This window comes from Osmerus mordax, chromosome 6 (assembly GCF_038355195.1).
Source record: "Osmerus mordax isolate fOsmMor3 chromosome 6, fOsmMor3.pri, whole genome shotgun sequence".
Lineage (NCBI taxonomy): Eukaryota > Metazoa > Chordata > Actinopteri > Osmeriformes > Osmeridae > Osmerus > Osmerus mordax.
Window position 1 is genome coordinate 1,380,914 of NC_090055.1, and position 22,598 is coordinate 1,403,511.

General features: G+C 49.2%; 2 protein-coding genes across 2 annotated transcripts; both read left to right on the forward strand.

Annotated features, from left to right (window-relative positions):
• Positions 1-1,289: 1,289 nt before the first annotated feature.
• setdb1b (SET domain bifurcated histone lysine methyltransferase 1b) lies at positions 1,290-9,984 on the forward strand. Its single transcript, XM_067237690.1, has 25 exons — positions 1,290-1,321; positions 2,138-2,341; positions 2,610-2,779; positions 2,892-2,935; positions 3,032-3,146; positions 3,272-3,454; positions 3,808-4,009; positions 4,111-4,184; positions 4,269-4,459; positions 4,695-4,824; positions 4,963-5,080; positions 5,739-5,852; positions 5,963-6,083; positions 6,168-6,431; positions 6,721-6,982; positions 7,068-7,158; positions 7,263-7,379; positions 7,527-7,696; positions 8,052-8,294; positions 8,389-8,550; positions 8,733-8,905; positions 9,003-9,105; positions 9,235-9,485; positions 9,603-9,691; positions 9,856-9,984. Exons 1-25 carry the CDS (start codon positions 1,290-1,292, stop codon positions 9,971-9,973), a joined length of 3,741 nt encoding a protein of 1,246 aa, XP_067093791.1. The 3' UTR covers positions 9,974-9,984.
• A 6,307-nt stretch (positions 9,985-16,291) lies between these two features.
• LOC136943855 (meiotic recombination protein REC8 homolog) lies at positions 16,292-22,545 on the forward strand. Its single transcript, XM_067237339.1, has 18 exons — positions 16,292-16,347; positions 17,323-17,391; positions 17,511-17,653; positions 17,910-17,985; positions 18,064-18,181; positions 18,279-18,354; positions 18,447-18,514; positions 18,877-18,967; positions 19,051-19,369; positions 19,660-19,801; positions 20,320-20,460; positions 20,609-20,675; positions 20,826-21,010; positions 21,109-21,157; positions 21,237-21,318; positions 21,432-21,776; positions 21,868-21,923; positions 22,013-22,545. The coding sequence occupies exons 1-18, from the start codon at positions 16,292-16,294 to the stop codon at positions 22,114-22,116; spliced, it is 2,187 nt and encodes a 728-aa protein (XP_067093440.1). The 3' UTR covers positions 22,117-22,545.
• The last annotated feature ends 53 nt before the right edge of the window (positions 22,546-22,598 follow it).

The following is a 22,598-nucleotide window of genomic DNA, read 5'->3' on the forward strand; positions in this document are numbered from 1 at the left end:
TCCACTCACGGTCCTGCTACTGTCCTGCACAGGAGGTCTGTACCACCAGAGGGGTAAACATACAAGATTTACCCACTCAAAGGATGCAACTGCCCTCTGGAAATACGATTGCAATGGAGAATGGATTTGACTTTGTCCTTTGAACATTTTTCAACACAAGTTCGATTCATTTTTCTAGCTTTTTGTATGCCTCTTTGATCTTAATTTTATATGTGCATTGACCTCCTAATGAAACAAAATGCCAGGAATGTGTCAGAGAGAATAAATATTCAAATATTCACCATGTTTCACTTTTGTCATTACGGTTTAACATCTTCATAATAAGTGTCCACCATTAGATACCTGTCAATTATGTCTAACCTTTTTGACAAATTTGAGATCAAAATTAGAAATTTACATTAGAGTTTGTGTAAAGAGCTTTTTTTGTGATGGTGGTGAGGGGTCAATTATTTATTTTGTGTGAAAGCTCACATTTAAGGATTAGTTACAGAGATGTTACAACACCTGCCCTTCCACAAAGCAAAGCAAAGACACTCACATTTCGAGTGTCTTTGGAAGATGGTTTCACTATCACGGGATAGTTTCCGGTAACGACCCACTGCATTCGCCTTGAGACTCACGCATTTCAACCATTTATCACCCAACACCTTGTGTTTCTCACTCTGAGAAGTAAGAGATAACTTGTCCCACTATGTACAATTATTGGACGAGCCACAGGCATACTGAGGGAACAACCAGAAACACCACCAGCAGCCGAAAGGAGATAAGTAGACCCAGAAAAAAAAAAAAAAAAGACTAAATACCCAGAGCCATAGAAAAAGAGAGTTGCGACACTTCCATAGACTCCCATTGTTATTGAGGAATGCGGAAGTAAAGCGTGTCACATGCGACCTGTAGTTCCAAACATTGCGTTTTACACCATTCAACCCCATTCATTTTCAGTGTCTCCGAAGCAAGTTAGCTGGTAAATTGATGAAAATCCTTCATTTGTTCATATTTTTACCACCACATATCAATTGTTATTAGTAGTATTTCATATAGCTAGCTTTAGATAAAGTTTATCGTAAGATTATAGCTTGTTTGATTCGAAACGCAGTTAGAGCTAGACTGTAGGTCTAGTATCTAACATAAGCATGTTTTTCTATGGCTCTAAGTAGACCTTACTTCGAGAAACTTGGGTGAGGGGTAATAGTAAAAAAATTCAAATAAAACACCCCCCGAACAGGAGATGGCGGTAATGCTTGGTTGCAATCAACCACAGCATCAACAGAAGAATATGTAACCTATCTATGGAGGCTTGTGGAATGGATGCTGCAGATGAGTAAGTGTTCAACTTGTGATCAACCGCCATACGTATTTTAAAGGCATGCATTCAACTCCTAGATGACACGTAATTGAACTAGAGAAGATACTTTCTAAAAGCTTGCAAGCGTTGGCTAACTTTGTCCCGCTACTAGTGAAACAAACTTGCTACTAGCTGGCTAGCCAGTCTATTTCGCTAGCTTATTATGCTAGCAGGCACAAGTACAAGCACTCGGTAAGCAACATGTCTTGCAAGTTGGTAATCGACTCCGTGTTGAAGCGTAGTGCACATTTGTTTTTATGTTTGGTTAGACCGCTTGCAGACTAAGTGGTGGCCGCACATTACCTGGCTTTACACTTTTCAGAAATACGCGCTCCGCTAGTTCTAGCGTGCTGTATTTGTACCTGCTAGTTTACGCTGTAGGTTCCCTGGCACTGGTAGCAACAATCCTGGTGGATGTAGTTTGTGTGTTTACATCGTGTGTAGATTTGTGACCATTTCTATTGTATGGTGTCAATAGTGGTAAATATATAGATGATGGGTCATATGATAAAGTTTTTGCACATCTTCAAATGTTCGATTGAACGTGATAGTAAAACTACGTTCAAACCAAACCACAAAAAAACACAGTATGGTCAATGCTAGCATACGAGTTAACCAATCACATCGTTTAGAAAAGTATCCCTTGAACATAAGAATACTTGTTTTAACCAAATTGCTCCGTACTGCATCTTCGTACTTTGCAAGCAAGCAATGTAGCTATCGTGTAGCCCTGTCCATCAACTACCGCTCTTCTCTCTCTCCACGGTCTCGCTATCTCTCCGTCTCTCTCAGTATGGAGGTGGAGGGTTGGGATTCGGGCCTGGAGGAGGAGCTGGGTGTCTCCTTGGACGAGCTTAGGAAGTGGATAGACGACGAGGTGGAGAGAAGTGAGGCGGTGAGACAGAGGAAAGCCCAGCTGGCTGAGCTGAAGGACTGGGTGGAGCAGCGGGAGAAAGAGAAGGCTACCGTTGAATCGCTCTTGGACAACGCCAACCAGTGAGTAGACTGTCTGGGTCTAGACTCTGAAGTAGCTCAATGTTTTGGGTAGTTCAATGGGGGAGGGGGCAACAAGCGTGGCCCCCCTAAATGTAGAGTCTGAATAATTATAAACATGGTCTTTTAGTCTGTGAATGCCTGAAATGCAGTGAAGAAAACGATACGACAGCAATAATGTTTAACATTAACACCCTCTAACGGTACAGTGGTTCTAGAACCATCCCAGTTCAGGGTGTTGGCGTCATTGCACTCCCATCTGTCTGAGCAGGTCCATCCAGGAGTGTGCGTCCCTGGTGAAGCGGGCCTATGGCCAGAGGGGGCTGGTCTACAGGGAGAGCAGCTCCGAGGATGAGGGAGGAGTCGGAGGAGAGAGGAAACCCTTGGAGGTCATCGAGATCGATGACGACGAGGACGATGACGTCATCGCTGTGGGCTGCTGTACGTATGCCTGGGCCGTTTCATACTAGTGCCGGGTTCACCAATGTTAGGTTTGTGCGAAAGAGGGAGTTGTTCTGATCTGTGTTCCTCTGTGTTCCCCCTCTGTATACAGTAGTGCCGCCTAAGACGCCTGTGACTCCTGTCAAGGATGCAGCAGTAAGAACAGAGACCTGCCACCATGAGAACACACTCTCAAAATGAACTGAAATCAAAATGGACCCCTGTTCTGTGGTTGTTTTAAATGTGTGTCAGTTTCAGGAGGCATCCGCAGCCATCCAGAGGTCGTCCCAGCAGGTCCAGACACTGGTGCAGATGGTCAACAAGACCCCCACCACCGCTGTACCGTCTAAACCCACTATACAGTCAGGTGGGAAGGCACACCAACATCACTCATGATCTACTGTACTGCATCCTATCAAACTATCCCTCAGACGACCTTGAGATGAGAGGACAAGCTTACCCGTGTGTGTGTGTGTGGTTTCTGTCCTCCAGCCGTGGTCCAGTCCTCCAGGATGCACCTGCCGGCGGTGGTGATGTACCAGGCTCCTGGCGGCCCGGCCACGCAGCCCAACCCCTCCCTGAAGGAGGACGAGCTCCTGGTGGAGATGAGCATTCTGGGAAAGAAACGCACTAAAACCTGGCACAGAGGCACTCTCATCGCCATCAGCCCTGTCGGTAGGACATGTGATCATTTGTACGCATTCTCAACACACACACACAGACACACCCACACAGACACACATCCGTGGCATGTGAAGTTTACATTTACATTTAGTCATTTAGCAGACGCTCTTATCCAGAGCGACTTACAGTAAGTACAGGGACATTCCCCCCGAGGCAAGTAGGGTGAAGTGTCTTGCCCAAGGACGCAACGTCATTTGGCACGGCCGGGAATCGAACTGGCAACCTTCTGATTACTAGCCCGATTCCCTAACCGCTCAGCCACCTGACTCCCAATAATAGAATATTTATCTGTACGTGACGTTACATTTGAGAGAACGACCCTTCCTTTCCTTCCCTGTGTGCAGGGAGCGGTTTGAAGTACAAGGTGAAGTTTGAGAACAAGGGCAAGAGCCTGCTGTCAGGTAACCATGTGGCGTTCGACTACCACCCCACCCTGGAGAGGCTGTATGTGGGCGCCCGCGTGGTCGCCAAGTACAAGGATGGGAACCAGGTATGGCTGTACGCTGGCATCGTGGCAGAGATGCCCAACAACAAGAATCGCATGAGGTGAGTGGAGAGGTGTGGTAAACAATCCAAACCCTCCGACATGGTCAGCAAGGCACACACTCTCAAGCCTTCATGAGGTGAAAAACTGTGTTTATTTACAGGTTCCTGATCTTCTTCGACGATGGTTATGCTTCATATGTGACCCTGCCAGAGCTGTACCCTGTCTGCAGACCACGTAAGACTCCTCTTCCTCTTCCTCCTCAGACAAGCTACACCTCAGCACAGTAAAACCTCCCTCCTCCCCCCACCCCTCTCCCAGTGAAGCGGACCTGGGAGGACATCGAGGACGCGTCGTGCAGGGACTTCATCGAGGAGTACATAACGGCGTACCCCAACAGGCCCATGGTTCTGCTGAAGGCGGGGCAGGTCATTAAGACGGAGTGGGAGGGAACCTGGTGGAGGAGCCGTGTGGACGAGGTGGACGGGAGCCTCGTCAAGATCCTCTTCCTGGTATGACATCACAGCCGGGCGTATCAAACCTTCTGCGTGTGCTGGAAATCTGTCAATGTTTTTTCGTGATTTACGTTGGTTTGAGGTACTGGAGGAGAAAGAGATTCGGGTCGGGAACATGGCTGCTATAGATCATTTTAGATTGACCTGGCCTTGATTCCTTCAACTCCGGATGGAGGTATTATACTGGGGTTGAGTGCCCCCTGGTGGTAATGTGTGGTGCTGCTCTCGTCAGGATGACAAGAGGAGTGAGTGGATCTACAGGGGCTCCACGCGCCTGGAGCCCATGTTCAACCTGAAGATGAACACGGCCAACTCCCAGGAGAAGAAGCTGGCAGGCCAGCAGAGGACCAGGCCCAACATGGGTAACACACACACACACACACTCTCTCTCTACACCCCTACACACACACTATCCACCCCACACAACAACAACACAGACACTCCCCAATCACACAGTAGCACAGTGGGCCTGATGTGTGTGTGTGTGTGTGTGTGTGTAGGTGCTGTAAGGGCCAAGGGCCCAGTGGTGCAGTACACCAGTGAGGGGACCTCCGGGACGCCCCTGAACCCCCCCTCCACCACCACACGCTCACAGCCCATCGGCCCTGGGTGGATTGAGTGAGTAACACACAGGAGGACAGTCACTTGGCTCAGTGTTTGGGAGTAGCTATGGACCTACACTTCTTTGTGTTCTTTTTTCATGTGTGGTAAATAACTGTTACTACTAGCCAGCCAGTCAGGTCTAAGCAGCTGGATGGAGAGCAGGTGGAGGAAGTGCAGGTGGATGAGGAGCAGGCTGAGGAGGTGCAGGCTGAGGAGGTGCGGGTGGATGGAGAGCAGGTGGAGGAGGTGCAGGTGGATGGAGAGAAGGTGGAGGTGATGCAGGTGGATGAGGTGGTGCAGGAGCAGGTAGACATCACAGGTGGACTGCAGACAGAGGTGTCTGAACCTCACCCAGGAGATGAGGCCAGGGTGAGGGGGAGCCAGGGTGAGGGGTGAGTCATGAGGTCTTGATGTATGGATCAAGAATATCCTGATTGATCATAAATATGAATTCCAAATGAACATATGATACAGATGACATTGTCACACCTCTGAAGCTCAGAGACTTTGCAGCAGACCAACGTTTGTGTCTTATTATTCCTGAGTCCTATTTCTTATCTGGCATTCCTCTCTACACTCAGCTGACTGGAACTCCAGAACCTAGACTGAAGTCACACAGGAGACAGGAGTTTAGCACACATCCTCCCTCTAAACAAGAGTCTCTTTCTCTCAGTAACAAACAGATGACTAAGAAGACTTCCCCCCAGTTTGTCCCTTCTCCCGGAGGAGTGGGGAATAAGATCACGCCCACTCCTATGGCCACAGTGCTCCCGAACAGCCCCTCCAGGTGAGCAGACACTCACCACCACCAGTAAAGCCACTCCCACCACCACCAGCCTGCGGAGCATACGACTGACTTCTTACAAGCCTCCACTCTCTCTGTCTCTCGTCCCACAGAGTGTTTGTCCTCAAACCAGGTACGACCCAGATCCTGACCCCCCTCCCCCAGGTCCATCACCCCATACAGCCCCTGCAGCTTCCGGCTCCTCCTCCCCCGCCCCCTGTGGCCCCGCCCCCTGTGGCCCCGCCCCCCGTGGCCCAGACCCCCGTGGCCCCGCCCCCCGTGGCCCCGCCCCCCGTGGCCCCGCCCCCCGTGGCCCAGACCCCCGTGGCCCCGCCCCCCTTGGCCCCACCCGCCGTCCCTGTGATGACCCCCCACCTGGTTGTCAGCGACCGCATCCCCCAAGAGTCTTCCTACCGGGCCCCCAAGGACCGTGTGTTCTACCTCCCCCACGCCTGCCAGCCGGCCTGCCTCAACCGCATCCGCCCCCCCCGGCCGGACTTCCACAGGGGCAAGAACCCCCTGCTCATCCCCCTGCTGTACGACTACAGGCGCCTGACTGGTCGACGGAAAATTAACCGCAAGGTAAGGCGGGGCTCACTGCACAACAGCACTGCCTAGGAGGGAGGGGGGAGGGAGGGAGGGAGGGAGAGAGGGTGGGAGAGAGAGGGTGGGAGGGAGGGAGAGAGGGAGGGGGAGGGAGAGAGGGGGAGGGAGAGAGGGTGGGAGGGAGGGAGGGAGGGAGGGAGGGGGAGAGAGAGGGAGGGAGGGATATAGTTCAGGTAGGGATAATCAAGAGATCATGGAGACGGGTCTCAACTCTTTATTACAAGAATTGATTGACGGCTGACCAGCTCCTCCCACGCCCGTCCAGGTGTCGTTCCATGTGATCTACAAAGCCCCATGTGGCCTGTGTCTGCGCAACATGGCGGAGATCCAGCGCTACCTGTTCCAGACCCACTGTGACTTCATCTTCCTGGAGATGTTCTGCCTGGACCCCTACGTGCTGGTGGACCGGCGCTTCCAGCCCCAGGAGCCCTTCTACTACATCCGAGACATCACCAAGGGCAAGGAAGACATCCCTCTGTCCTGCGTCAACGAGATCGACATCACCCCCCCGCCCAGTGTGGCCTACAGTAAGTCTGGGAGGGGGAGACAGGGTTGGTGTGAGAGAGTGTTGTGGTGTGAGAGAGTGTGTGACCAGACTGTGCTGTTCTCCAGGTAAGGAACGTATCCCAGAGGACGGTGTCTTCATCAACACCAGCCCACAGTTCCTGGTGGGCTGTGATTGCACCGACGGCTGCAGGGACAAGTCAGTACCCTTGACCCCCCCCCCCCCCCCTTGAACTTTGACCCCCTGGTCCGCTGGCCTGTGTTGCCCCTCTGTTGACCCTTGACCCTGTGCCTCCTCTGCAGGTCCAAGTGTGCCTGTCACCAGCTGACGCTCCAGGCCAGCGCCTGCACCCCGGGGGCGCAGCCGAACCCCCACGCTGGGTACCTGAACAAGAGGCTGGAGGAGTGTCTGCCCACAGGGTGAGACACACACACACTACACACACATGCAGGGCCTCCGCCATTCCAAACCAGTGCACCATGTCACATGCAGAGTCGTACCTTAAGCCTGTGGAGCGTCAGAGAGTGTGTTTGATTTTCCTTCCCTCTCGCCCCCGTCCCCACCAGGATCTACGAGTGTAACAAGCGCTGTAAGTGCTGCGCAGAGATGTGCACCAACCGGCTGGTGCAGCACGGCCTGCAGGTCTGCCTGCAGCTCTTTAAGACCCAGAACAAGGGCTGGGGCATCCGCTGTCTGGACGATGTGGCCAAGGGCTCCTTCGTCTGCATCTACGCCGGTGAGGAGGAGCGCGGGGGCAGGGAGAGAGATGGGGGAGGCGGGGAGAGAGATGGGGGAGGCGGGGAGAGAGATGGGGGAGGCGGGGAGAGAGATGGGGGAGGTGGGCGAGGCAGGGAGAGAGGTGGGGGAGGCAGGGGAGAGATGGGGGAGGCAGGGAGAGAGAGGGAGAGAGGTGGGCGTGGCAGGGAGAGAGATGCGGGAGGCAGGGGAGAGATGCGGGAGGCAGGGGAGAGATGGGGGAGGCGGGGGAGGCAGGGGAGAGGCGTGGGGGGGAGGCGGGGGAGGTTGGTGTCATTTAACTTTTATCCTCCCCACCCCTTTTTCCTCCTCCTTCCTCAACGGCGGGTCGACAGGTAAGATCCTGACTGACGACTTTGCGGACAAGGAGGGCCTGGAGATGGGGGACGAGTACTTCGCCAACCTGGACCACATCGAGAGTGTGGAGAACTTCAAGGAGGGCTACGAGAGCGAGGCCCACTGCTCGGACAGCGATGGCAGCGGGGTGGATCTCAGCCGGCTGAAGGTGTCTCTCTCCACCAGCCTGGGCCTCAACAAGCCCGGCAGTAAGCCCGACCGCTCCAGGGCAAAGGCCAAAGGTCAGAGGTCACACTGGGTCATCATCAGAAAGCTAGATGGCGGGAGAGAGCTGACCAGAGCTAACATGGTGGTTCTTCCTCTCTCCTCCCTCAGATAATGACGACTCCTCCAAGGACGGCGACAGCAACGGAGAGGATGACTCTAACGACGAGAGCGACAGTTCAGACGACACGTTCAAGAAGGACCCCTACCACAGCACCAACTCTGTGTGGAGGAGTTACACCACACGCAGGCAGGCCAAGGGCATCAAGGAAGGTGTGTGGGGTGTGTGTGGGGGTGTGTGTGTACTCGCTGCAGCTTCATGTAAAGGAGAATTGTTCTCTTCAAGTCTCTACTCTCCCTCCTCCTCATCTCTCTCTCTCTCTCTCTCTATCTCTCTCTCTGTCTCTGTCTCTCTCTCTCTCTCTGTCTCTCTCTCTGTCTCTCTCTGTGTCCAGGGAGCCAGGACAGTAAAGATGGGGTCAGTGCCTCGGCAGGGGGGCCAGAGGACAGGAAGTCCCCCCACCTGCTGGAGGAGACGGGGAAGAGCAAGGTGGCGTCCTGGCTGACCAGCCAACCCTCCACCTCTCAGACCGCCGTCAAGATGGAGGGCCTGAAGCTGGAGAAGACGGTGAGAGGGGATCCAGAGATGATCCTTAGTTCAGCTTTCTGTTGGATGGACTGTTTTGAAGTGTTTGCTTGATCTTGATGTTGTGTCTCTGTGGTAGGAGGGCGGGAAGAAACAGGAAGTGATGACTCTGTCTGACAGCGATGACGTTCAGACCATCAGCTCGGGATCGGACGACAAGGAGAGGGAGAAGACGATCCAAGGTGAGGAGGAAGAGGGGGGGGGGGTTGAGTGTGTGTGTGACGAGGAGGGCTAGAGAACACGCTACGTCAGCTCTTCTGTCTTCCCTAACGAGTCCTGCCTCCCTCTCCCGCCTCCCCCTCCTGCCTCAGGAGTGGTGAAGCGGCAGGTGGCGGTGAAGTCCACGCGGGGCATCGCCCTCAAGGGCTCCCACAGCATGATGGTGAAGCACGGCCCCAGTGTGGCGGGGGCGGGGCCTGGGGTGCAGGCTGGGGGGCCCCAGAGCCAGGGGGGAGGTGCGGGGGACAGCGGCCCCCAGAACACTCGTCAGTTCTTTGACGGTGAAGAGTCTTGCTACATCATCGATGCCAAGCTGGAGGGCAACCTAGGACGTTACCTCAACGTGAGTCTCTTGTCCCAGACGTCCACCAGACTGGGGATTTCTGGTTTGTAATATCTGGGAATGTTTGTTTTCTAAATCTGTGTTCGCTGATGGTTCTCCCTGTGTTCTGCCTAACAGCATAGCTGCAGCCCCAACCTGTTTGTCCAGAATGTGTTTGTGGACACACACGACCTGCGCTTCCCCTGGGTGGCTTTCTTCGCCAGCAAGTGAGTCAGCAAGCGCACAACTCAAGACTTAAACAGTCGTCAGTTTCTTGGTTGAAATATGTGATACAATACTGGAACTGTGTTGCTCTTCAGTAGAGTTGATTAAGAATGGAGCATTTGTATACCGATTTTGACCGTGTGTGTGTGCGCGTGTGTGTGTTCAGGCGTATCCGTGCAGGCACAGAGCTCACCTGGGACTACAACTACGAGGTGGGCAGTGTGGAGGGCAAGGAGCTACTCTGCTGTTGTGGATCAACAGAGTGCAGAGGGAGGCTGCTGTGATCAGTGTACCTCCACACATCCCCCCCCCTCTCTCTCTCTCTGTACCTCCACCCACACATCCCCCCTCTCTCTCTCTCTCTCCCTCTCTGTACCTCCACCCACACATATACCCCCTTCTCTCTCTCTCTCTGTACCCCTGTGCCCTCCTCCTCTCTGGGTACAGAGTGAGGGTGGAAAGCAGACTTCATGTCTGGAAGACCAGCCACCATCCAGTCACTAAGCTACTCTCTTCTAGGAGCTGTGACATTTCAAAGTGTATTACGTTTGTTTGTTTTTTGTTTTTTTCTACATCTCTCTGCTATACTTACTACAAAGTAAACAAGAGAGGGGGTACATCAATGTAGACTCAAATTCTTGTGTTATATTTCCAGTTGTAATTTTTGTATTATAACTGTTTGTGTGCTCACTTTGTTTGTGTTTATTTGTCTGCCAAACTGATTTGTTTACGTTAGAATAAACGTTCATTTTCCACACATGACCCGGAACTGAGTTGGCATTGACGGAACAGCAGTGCAAGTTTACCTTATTACTTTATTGGTTCAGAATAATAAAATGAAAAGAAAAAACGTTCGTTTTTTTTTGTTTGTTTTTTAAGGGTTGAAAAAATATTTTTGAAAAAAAAAATTTGGCATAATTCAGTACTTGAAGATGAGGACTTTACTATATTCTACTGTACTCTATTGTGTTCTGCTCTGCTTTAATCTTCTTTTCCAGACTTCTTTGTTCTCCTCTCCTTTCACTGTGTGTGGTGAGAGATTTTTTTTTTTTAGAAAGGTTGCACAATATTTTCGAAAAAAAACTTTTGAGAGATTAAAAAGAAATGGCGGGAAAAGAAAAATCTTGCGCAAGGGATGGAAACGGATCAGAGGGCTTCTGAGAATCGAGAGGCCCGACAGATCTGGTCTGACCTCAAGCATCCGTGTCGTGACTGATGACAAGGAAAGTTACCGTGGTTTCGGCTTTGTCAATCTCGAGGTACGAAGCAGGCGTTCAGACACTGTGGTTATTCTCCACATTTTGGCAGCATCAGCCTATTGTACTTGGATCTAATTCTGTCCCCTGGCCCTCCTCCAGCCTGTAAGAGGCCTGGGGCTAGATCAGTCTCCACGGTGGCTACACTGCTTCCCCAGAACGATGCCCTGACCCAGATCCAGGCCCCGCAATCTGTGCCTCAGGTAAACACACTTTCTGATACATTTACATTTAGTCATTTAGCAGACGCTCTTATCCAGAGCGACTTACAGTAAGTACAGGGACATTCCCCCCGAGGCAAGTAGGGGGAAGTGCCTTGCCCAAGGACACAACGTCATTTGGCACGGCGGGGAATCGAACCGGCAACCTTCTGATTACTAGGCCAATTCCCTAACTGCTCAGCCACCTCACCCTTAATTAAAATTAAAATAAAAATCTGCTTAAGGCCCCTGGATTTGCATACAGGTGGGTTTTCTTTGATCATTTTGCTTAAGTGTAGTTTGTGTTTAAATGAGGGTGCTGAACTCTGTTCACTTCTGGCTGTATCTGAGAACAGTGTATTGCTGATCGTCTTCAGGGTTGACTACTGGTTCGTAATGCTGTCTTCTTCCTGGCCCAGCTGATTGGTTGAACATTACACTGGCGTACGTCACATCTGCCTGAAAATTAGATTTGATCTATTAATTAGATTGTATTAGATTCCCACAGAAGACTTTGTCTCAGTAGATGCGTCATGTACATTGTGAATGGTTTAGTATTCACCTGAAGGTCATGCATGGGAGAACCTTGATCCTGTGGAACAGCTGTACCTGAAGTCCACAGTTTTGTAAGACACAACAAATTTCAGTCACTGCCCGTTAATGTGGCGTTCTACACATTGGAGTACTTGTAGTCATGGTTACCTTGACGCATGCTCCAAACTGCGTGAGCTGTGATAATGATGATGAACACCACACACAGCCCTGCAACTGCCACAGCTGAATTCAGTAAAGGCAAACACACGTCTGAAAAGACAAACAAGATTATGCCTCATGAAAAAAAATCCCAATCATATCTGTCTTCATGAGTATACAAAGGTGTACAAAGGAGGAAGTGTGTTTCTGACCAGGGTGTGACTGTTGGAAAAGAAGAGTTTCGTTGCTTTTCAGTGTGCGGTTCTTTCCAGTTTGAACTTCGCACCACCACGCTGTCACATTCCAACCTTCTTCAGTCTCCTCTCTCCCGTAATATTTATGATCTTCATTTCTGCCTCGGTACCAAACTGATCTCACCGTATATGCACTTAGTACAGAATATCTAAAAAAGACATGATGGTCAGCTAAAACAATTTATGGGTGTAGGACAATATTGATAGACATATGGGTTCAATCTATTGACGAACAAAAAATCGTCTTACTGGTTATTCTTCATCAACGATGTCCATGTTTGTCCCTCAGATTTCGCTCCCTTTGACGACAGGAATTGAATTGTGACCGTTGGTGAGCTGAGCCCGTTTACAACGCAACGCAATCTGTGGTGCCTTTCTCCAATGTCATCATCCAAATCATTTATTTCCTGTTCATTGCTTTGGTCCTCAGTCAGCAAAATAGCTTTAGGACTGTGGTTAGCCATTGACGAGGCCTCTTAAGAATGAAGACAGACATTACACGATTAAAACATGCTGCAAGGTCATAATTTAGGCTAGTTTGATGACTGATCTCTTAATTGTTGCCTATATATTATATAACTGCTAACCTTCGACATGCAAAATCACACCATCGCCATGGAATCCCTGATAGTTGACCTGCTCTCCGCAGTAATAACGCCCGGAGTCTGACTTGTCCACGTGTAAAATCTGAAGTCCTGTCAAACCATTTGTCAAACCATTTGTCAGGAACCGCTCTCCATTCGTGTTAATGATTTCCAGTGATCCGTTTTGCTGGATGCGTAACCAGTTCAATAGTATCGAAACACATTTATTATCGCAGTGGCATGGTATGAACACGTTCTCTCCTACCTCAGAGTAGATAACGGAACTTGTTTCAACACTCGCTGAAACGAAAAACGTGTAGGCCTACATTTAGTTTAGATTAAAGTAACCTGTGGGTTAGGGTTATAAACCGTTGAGTTGTAAAGATGATGACATATATAATACATTTTGATGACAGACATTTTATATAATCCTCAAATTATTTCTACAACATTGAATACATTCCGATCAAATCTCATTTAGCCTACACATTTTGCCTATAGGATTGCATTTTTATAGCCTATCTGATATTATGACTTACCTATGAGAGTTGAACATGCGTTTATGAGAGCAAAAAGAGCATACATTTTGTGACCTAAAGCCACTGTTTGACCTAATAATTCCGTAAGAAAGTAATTAAACAGATTAGAGGAGAGCGTCCCTTTGGTGTTCATGCTAAGGCGTCCTACGCCATACCTTCAACTCTGAACAAACGGCTCGTTTTTTCTTTTCCGACACAACAGTTGTTTGATGATTTAGAAAACACTAACAGTAAAACAACTGTTGAAGACACACCCAGCGTCCTTTACATCACATTGACCTGCAGTGCTACACCACCATCTTCAATCTCCTTTACGTTCACACATGGACTACTTTCCACGCGTGGTTTTAGATGTATCCTGACCACATAGAACCCCAGGCTGTCTTTAACATGCTCCTGGGCCGCTGTGTGACGTGTGAAAGGACAATGCACCAGTTTCAACACCACTGCTTCTGTGCATCTTGCATTTTCAATTTGCTTGGTTTTGGCTCCCTGGCGGAATGCAGGTCTTAGGCCTATATTACTAATTTTTCTGTTCTCAATAGGTCTATCAAAACAGGTAATAAAATACAGTTACTGACCATTATTATAGGCTACGTTGTGAATTTCGCTGTGATTGTGCACGAGTTAACATAGGCCTACACACACAATGGTACTGGCGACAAACCCCGTGGGAACAGACACCAAAATATTGGCTTATAGGTCAGCAATGTGAACTTTGTCTGTGCTAGAACTATTTAAAGTGTTAGGGTGTGTGTATGTGTTCATGTGTGAGAGAGATTGTTACTTTCTGTAGATTTCCAAGACGACAGGCTATATGGTATCACAAAACCCATGACATAAACCGTGTTTTTTCCTCCAACGATACAATTTAAGAAAGCTAGAAATATCACAACCCTTTAAATTATACAATATTGCATTGAACGTAGAGCTGCCGTCGACCCCTTTTACGCTCAGACGCTTAGACAATTTTCCAGACGTGGCTTTAAAGTGTAACCGCAGAGATAAACATCTTCACATTTCAAAAACAATTATTTTCACATGGTGACAGATGTATCTGCCAATGCAACACCGTTCTAACATAACATATTTGTATTCGCCATCTGTAAAATGCACATCGTATAGCCATACTGTAGCCTATTTTAGGGCTAGGTTAGATTATAAAACACATTAGGAAGATAGAATATGTCATAGTATTGTTATAGGCTGTTGAGGCGCACGGAGGTGGGCAATATTCAGTTATAGGCTACATATTTCATCTTTGTACAGACGAATTTATTCATATAGACTATCCCACATTCTTTTTACATTTTTTTTGCATGACTGCATTCAGATATTATTGTGTTTTATAATCTAACCTTTCAAGTGCGTCTGCTAAAACGACAGTCTCATTGAAATTAAACTACAGCAGCCATATGTGAGAACACACACCACCACACATAGCAAATTATTCGATTAGGTCTATGGATTATACATTTATCTCTACTTAATAATCTCATTTTATTTTAGGCCATGCTACAGCGAAATATTCAGATGATTCGAGATAACCTAGATGGTGACACACCCGCTCCTCGTGGCCCGCACAGCAGCCGCTGCGCCGGCCAGCAGAAGTAGCAGGCAGGCCAGGAGAACCACGTACAGCAGGATATCACAGGAACCCATCACTGAAAGTAATAACACATCACAAACGGTCTTGAAACTGTCAGTTTGGTACGGCAAAACGAATGGTTAAAACAGAAGCTTCTTACCATTCTCGGTTGTTAGTGTTTGTATACCGGATTGGATCATGGTTCCTGTGCTCTCCCGACGACACACACACATAGCGGCCTTTACTCCGTCTGCCAATGATGGGATGAGGATGGTCGATTGAGTGAACAAACCGTTTTCGTCAAACGATCTGATCGTCTCGCTGTCCACTGTCATGTTGTGTCCGTCAACTCCCATCCAGTATGGTTCGCTCCATCCCTGCCCGGCACCGATTACCTCACAAAGAAACACGCGCCCCGGTCCCGACTGTAGGAACACACGCATTACCGGGACGGCAAGTTGGTCTGAGATACACAGACAGAGAGGCAATGATTAGTCATATATTTCTAACAACAAAAATATAAAATGTATTTTGAATTACAAAATCGATAAACAGCCTACATTTAAAGGCTATATAGGCTACAAGTGCATGTGTTCAGACTGGGCGTAAAACCTTTGATGTATTTTCCTTTCCCAACATAAACCTTTGTTGCAATCTAGTTGCAAACAGCTGCATCTCAACATCGAGCACCATTTTTTTGTGCAGAATTATTTGACATTCTTAGGCTTACCTGTCACGACGATGTCCTGTATAGTTCCTGCCTCGAAGTTCACGCCGTTACGCCTCACTGAAAAGTATCGACCGGAGTCCTCAGTGGTAGTTTTGGTAACCGTCGACATGATATTTGAGCCTTCAACCGCGACAAAATAACGGTCGTGAGTTTGCATGGCTGCATTGCTGAAGAACTTCACCAATGTCACTTTGCCGCTGAGATCCTGTCGGAACCAGGTAACTTGGGTACTGATATCTGTTTCAAACCGGCTGATGAGGGTCATGTTGTCCCCCTGGTCTCCGAAATGGACCGAGCTGGAAGTGAGCCACACATCAGCTGAGCCTGCAAAGATAAAGAAATGATACCAAACATTTTCAACGTTTATCGTACGTTTCCACTTTCAATTTTTATTTTATTTAGTTTTGTCATTTTTTTCTAGTGCCTAAGGTTAGCCTATATTAGGCCTATATCCCTGAACACATTCTGAAAATAAAATGAAACACTGTTGATCGTTGTTACACCTATATTAAATTAGCCTCTATATATTTTTTTCATGAACTAATATTTTCTCACCAATTAATAAAACGAAGCACAAAGAGAGTATTAAATTCATGTTTCAAATGTGAGTTCTCGAGATTTGTCACTGACAACTCTAACTAGGTATAATTGAATGCGTCACTTCCTCGCCTGCCACCTGTTCGTCCCTGCGCAACAGACCATTTAGGAGAGTAATCTGAACTGTCAATTCAACTTTCAGACAAAATCTCATCAGAAATATGTTTTATTACCCATGTGTTTTGGAGCGGCAAACGGGTTGCTTCGCCACAATTTGGTTAGTAGAAACGTTTCTTTATCTATTCCCGAGATTTTGTGATGTTTATTCCGACAAAGTCTATATTGAGTGTTATTTAGGCCGAGTCACTCTGAAGGGGCAGACAAGCTTGTTACTATTTGGTTACTTTTTTACATCAATTTAAAGTTTAGTTTTAGTCGCTTAGGCGACTGCAAAACTGTAGGTTAAAGTCACATTTAGTATAAAATTCTTTGATTTAGTTAAGATTTAGTCAGTAGTATTCCGTTTTAATTTTAGTCTTATTGAAGGCAATGTGTTAGTCATAATTTTCCGCTGGTGAAGATGAAGAATTATATTTTGAAATCCCAGTCTACTAATGGTTTCGTTCGACTTTTTGAAGCTCTAAATTAATTATTAGGCTAGGCTCTGACCATTTTAACTTGTTCACATAGTAGCCAACTGAACAAGGGCATTTGCGCGGACATGCCCCAAGGGAAAAACATCATCCAATGAGAAATATGCATGGTTGCAGTGAATGTGTAGTACTTGCGCTTGTAGATAAATGCATGTAAATGATTGGTTAAAAAGGTAGACTAAACAACAAATGTTTTGAGGTGGTTACTGTGATCTAGGCTGTCTGCCCAGTGATGCCAAATCAGCAACTTTGTTGATAGATTTAGCCGCTTTTCAGAATACACTGACAACCTTTTTCAATATGCACCCAGTAACAAATTTTGCTCCTTATAAAAAGAGGAACTGTTAGCAAATTTTTAAAAGTAACTCCAACGTTAAAATACACGCATTTTCCCTCTAAATGGCAAACACGATTTTCACTGTCACAACACACGGTGTTGGTATATATATATATATTTTAAGTATTTAATAAAATGTCTTCACTATAGCGTAGCTAATGTGATATAGGCCTACTAGTTTTTAGTAACCAGTAACTAACGCTCATGTATTGCCCATTCTTAATTCCTTGCTCATGCGATTTTTGCCTCTCCTGTTTGTAAGGCTGGCTGCGACGAAAGGAATCAAAATCCAAAGAAGAGAGTTCCTCAAAGTTAACGTTAAACGGACCTGGTAAGAACCATATCGACGTCTAACGGAACTGCCAGGTTTTTAAATGCAGTTATTGATCAGAATACCTCTTAGCTGTAAACAATTCATACAGCTACTGGATAATAAATCTGCGTCTGCAGCGATGACATCATGGACTACGTGCTGGTGCGCGTCCCGCCGCCGCGGCCAGGCCTGCCGCGTCCGCGCTTCTCTCTGTACCTGTCCGCGCAGCTGCAGTATGGCACCGTCATTGTCTATCACCGCCAATGCGCCATGCTGCTAGGTAAGCAGAGACCAAACTAGGGGGAGGACGAGGGAGCAGTTACGGGAGAGAGACAGAGAGACGGAGAAAGAGGGACGGAGACAGAGAGACAGAGAGACTGAGAGAGAGAGAGAGGGAGAGAGGGACGGAGAGAGAGGGACGGAGGGAGAGAGGGGGAGAGGGAGAGAGGGAGAGAGGGACGGGGAGAGAGAGTTGGAGTGGGTTATTGAGAAAGATGGTTCCTGACCATGAGTTTGATGGCTGTGTGTGTGTTCAGAGGAAATCCAGAGCACCGTTGCCCGGCTAACTAAGCGCAGGACCTCCCAGAGGATCGACCTAGAGGACCCTGGCAGGTACATGGACCTCCAGTATCACCAAGCACAAAGTCCCTGGAGAGATGGATCCCCCTAAACCCTAACCCCCCCCTGCAGACAGGCTCTGGACCATGATGCCCTGTCCTCAATGGAGGAGCATGAGTGGGCCAATGACCCTTTTTTTGGACAGATGCATTCTGGGATCTCGGTGCCCAGCCCCGGCACACTGGTGCAGGTAGGCGGCCAATAAAAACCAAGCGCAGAGGTTTCAAAATGTAAATGTTGAAAGTCCTTTTGTTTGGTTTACGATACGTCTCTCTGTCTTCCCTCAGCTGGACCTGGAGGTGATGAGAAGGGTTTCTCCAGAGCGCCCCCTGCTGTCCAGCCCAGGCACGTCACCTCTAAAAGGTGTGTAGGGGGAGAGAGAGTTGGTTTCAAAGAGAAAATAGAGTATCCATGCATGTTTCTCCTCTGTGTTGTCATCCCTCGTTCTTTTCCAGGTTTGACAGCATCTTCAGGTTCTATCACCCTGCTAGAGAGAGACCCTGCATCCCTCCCCTCATCTCAGGTATCCATCTGTCCTCTCTCTCTCCTCTCTCTGTCTCTCCTCTCTCTCTCTCTCTCTCTCTCTCTCTCTCTCTCTCTCTCTCTCTCTCTCTGTCGGTCTGTCTGTCTGTCTGTCTGTCTGTCTGTCTGTCTGTCTGTCTCTCTCTCTCTCTCTCTCTCTCTCTCTCTCTCTCTCTCTCTCTCTCTCTCTCTCTCTCTCTCTCTCTCTCTCTCTCTCTCTCTCTCTCCTCTCTCTCTGTGTCTCTGTGTCTCTCTCTGTCTCTCTCTCTCTCTCTGTCTCTCTCTCTCTCTGTCTCTCTCTCCCTTCCTCCTCCACGCGCTGTTCCTCTTCTTCATTCTCTCCATCTCTCCTGTCCCCTGCAGCAGTTTGAAGGGGCGGAGCTTGCTGTGGTCACAGATGCCGAGCAGGGCATGATTGAGCTGCTGATGGACCAATCAGATGATTTCCCAGAGTGTGAGTGACAGGTGTGAGTGACAGGTGTTCAATTTCCCCTCAAGCTGGAGTCGGCGAGGTCACTCAGCCAGTATGTGTTTCAGGGGAGACAGAGAGAGAAGAGAGACCAGAGAGAGGGGGGACACCAGAGAGAGAGGAGAGACCGGAGAAACCAGAGAGACCGAAGAGACTAGAGAGAGGGGGGACACCAGAGAGAGAAGAGAGACCGGAGAGACCGGAGAGACCGGAGAGACCAGAGAAACTGGAAAGACCAGAGAGAGAGGGGAAACCAGAGAGACCAGAGAGAGAGGAGAGACCGGAGAGAGGGGGGACACCAGAGAGAGAGGAGAGACCAGAGAGAGAGGAGAGACCAGAGAGTGGACAGGAAAGGCGGGAGGAGAAGGGAAAAGTGGCTTCCGTTGAGTAAGTGGGGCTATCTCCTTGTTATGATCAGTGACCTGTGCACTTTGTAAAGCTCTCTCTTGGAAGTCGCTTTGGATAAAAGCGTCTGCTAAATGCATAAATGTAAGTGTACACCATACCCACACACCATATCCACACACCATACCCACACACATCCACACACCATACCCACACACCACATCCACACACCATACCCACACACCATATCCACACACCATACCCACACACATCCACACACCATACTGACGGCCTCTGTCTGCTGTCAGCCTGCAGACCCCTGTCGCTCCCAGTGAGGACCCCTCTGCATCAGGGCTACCCACGGAGGTGCCAGCAGCTCTGTCCAGGGAGAGGACCCCTGCAGCGGCCCCGGGGCCGAGCGCCCCTCCTGGACGGGAGAGGAGGAAAGACGTGGCTGCCGAGAGAGAGAGACCTGTGTGTTTCACTCTGTCTCCTGTGTGTTTCAGTCCATCTCCTGTGTGTTTCACTCTGTCTCCTGTGTGTTTCACTCTGTCTCCTGTGTGTTTCAGTCCGTCTCCTGTGTGTTTCACTCTGTCTCCTGTGTGTTTCACTCTGTCTCCTGTGTGTTTCAGTCTGTCTCCTGTGTGTTTCAGTCTGTCTCCTGTGTGTTTCACTCTGTCTCCTGTGTGTTTCACTCTGTCTCCTGTGTGTTTCACTATGTCTCCTGTGTGTTTCACTCCGTCTCCTGTGTGTTTCAGTCTGTCTCCTGTGTGTTTCATTCCGTCTCCTGTGTGTTTCACTCCGTCTCCTGTGTGTTTCACTCCGTCTCCTGTGTGTTTCACTCCGTCTCCTGTGTGTTTCACTCCGTCTCCTGTGTGTTTCACTCTGTCTCCTGTGTGTTTCAGACAAACTTTTGATTGCTTTTGTTTTTTCTCAGTCTCCCTCACCTGTCCCTCTCTCCTCCTCCCTGATCCTCCTCCCTCCTCCTCCAGGAGCCCCTACCGTCAGGGAGGACCCAGACCAGGAGGAGGAGGGGGAGGAGGCAGCTTCTCTTCATGGACGAGCACACCCAGATCTCCCAGGATGTACTGAGACGACAGCTGGACAATCACCTCATACAGACCCAGTCTCCTGTGGGCACACACACACACACACACACACACACACACACACACACACACACACACACACACACACACACACACACACACAAGCACTCAAACTCAAAATAACATACATAACACAAACAACAATTGTATGACCTAGCATTGTATTGTCCAGATGTTTTTCAGCCTTCCATCCCAGACGATTGTGTCACCTGCTGACCTTCTCAACAAGCCTTGTTCCAGTGAGTTCTGCAGTATATAACCTAACCTTAGTACAACCCTCACACAACCATGGAACAACATACCTGAACCAGACTGTCAGTTTCCAATGATAATCTCTCCAGACCCGTGTCTCTGACGTCTTAATGACCTTTGCACCTGTCGCCCAACAGCCCTCCCTCCAGACCTCCTGCTGCTATGGCAACAGGCGGCGATCATCAGTCCTCTGTTAGGCTCGGACCTGCTGGTGGGCGAGCGAGGAACAGACTCGGACTCGGATAGAGAGAGGGAGAGGGTGGGAGACAGGGGCGAGGAAGATGGAGAGAGAGAGGAGGAGAAGGAGATCAGCTCAAAGGAGGTGCCTGGACTGAAGAGGGCCGTCTGCATGGACTGTGGTTAACTTCTCCATAGGCGAAGGGTCTTACTCTGTGTGTGTGTGTGTGTGTGTGTGTATAGGTTCTTCGGGAGCTGGCAGAGTCTGGCCTATCCCAGCCTGACTTATCAGGTAAGTCATGATTGCTCTGTCTGTCCGTCCGTCCGTCCGTCTGTCTGTCCATCCCATACTTCCCCTGTTGTCCTTCCAGCTCCATCCCTGCTCACGATGGAAGTATCAGACCGAGAGGTCACCCACGACATCTCCCTGCTGGACCCCCCCGAGAGCCAAGGGTAGGTGTGTGTGACGTGTGTTTATATGGGTGTGTGTGTGTGCGTGCTACGTGTGTGTGTGCGCGTGTGTGTGATGTCTGTTTATATGGGTGGGTGTGTGTGCGTGTGTGTAGGTCGTCCGTGTCCGGGAGGTCGGTGTCCAGGATGATGGACATCCCAGAGGAGGCCCAGCCCCCCCTGGGGAGAGAGGAGGCCCAGGCCCCCCTGGGGAGAGAGGAGGCCCAGGCCCCCCTGGGGAGAGAGGAGGCCCAGGCCCCCCTGGGGAGAGAGGAGGCCCAGGCCCCCCTGGGGAGAGAGGAGGCCCAGGCCCCCCTGGGGAGAGAGGAGGCCCAGGCCCCCCTGGGGAGAGAGGAGGCCCAGGCCCCCCTGGGGAGAGAGGAGGCCCAGGCCCCCCTGGGGAGAGAGGAGACCCAGGCCCCCCTGGCGAGAGAGGAGATGGAGTGGCTCAAGGCCCCAGGGTAACATCCTCACCGCAGCGCTGACACCTCACAGCCCAGCCCAGGGCTCTCCCTGCCAGCTCACCCCTCTGCTCTTACCCTCCAGGAGCAGGGCGGAGGCGGAGTCGGAGGAGGACGTGGTGGTGGCCTTCCACTCTCTGCTGCCAAGTGGACGTGTGTGTGGAAATAATATATGTGTATATTGTTTTTGATCTGTTTAATGGCTGTGTGTGTGTGTGTGTGTGTGTTCCCTGTAGAAAACGTGGCTGCCAGGAGACTGAGTGTACAGCAGGAGGAACCGTATGGAGAGATCAGGATTACTCCTGGACCTGCCTTCACCGAGGAGACTGAGGCTGTGTGACACACACACACACACACACACACACACACACACGGATAATCAAGTGTACAACCACTAGGATTCCACACGTACTACAATTTACCACCATGCATAAAACATTTCTTGAGAGCGTTTTCTCATTTTTTAAATGAAACTTTTATATGACATTTTTGACCTTCCATTGTTTGTTTGTAACAACATAACAACTGTTAATGTATTTCTCTACATTTTAAAGGTTAAGGAAACATTTTATACACATTTTATATTTTATGAAATGACCAAAGGGAGTTAGGGAAGTTGAATTAAAACATTGTATGTTTTTAGGTGTCTACCTCATGTATTGCTATTTTATCTTGTATTTAATCTTGACCAGGATCTGTTCATGCAGAGGATCCTCTTGACCTGCTTGTTTGTGTTGCACTTGACAGCGTTTCCCTCCTTCTCAATAAAGTTACAGGAAGTACAAAACTGTGCAGGCGTGTGTCAATAAAGTTACAGGAAGT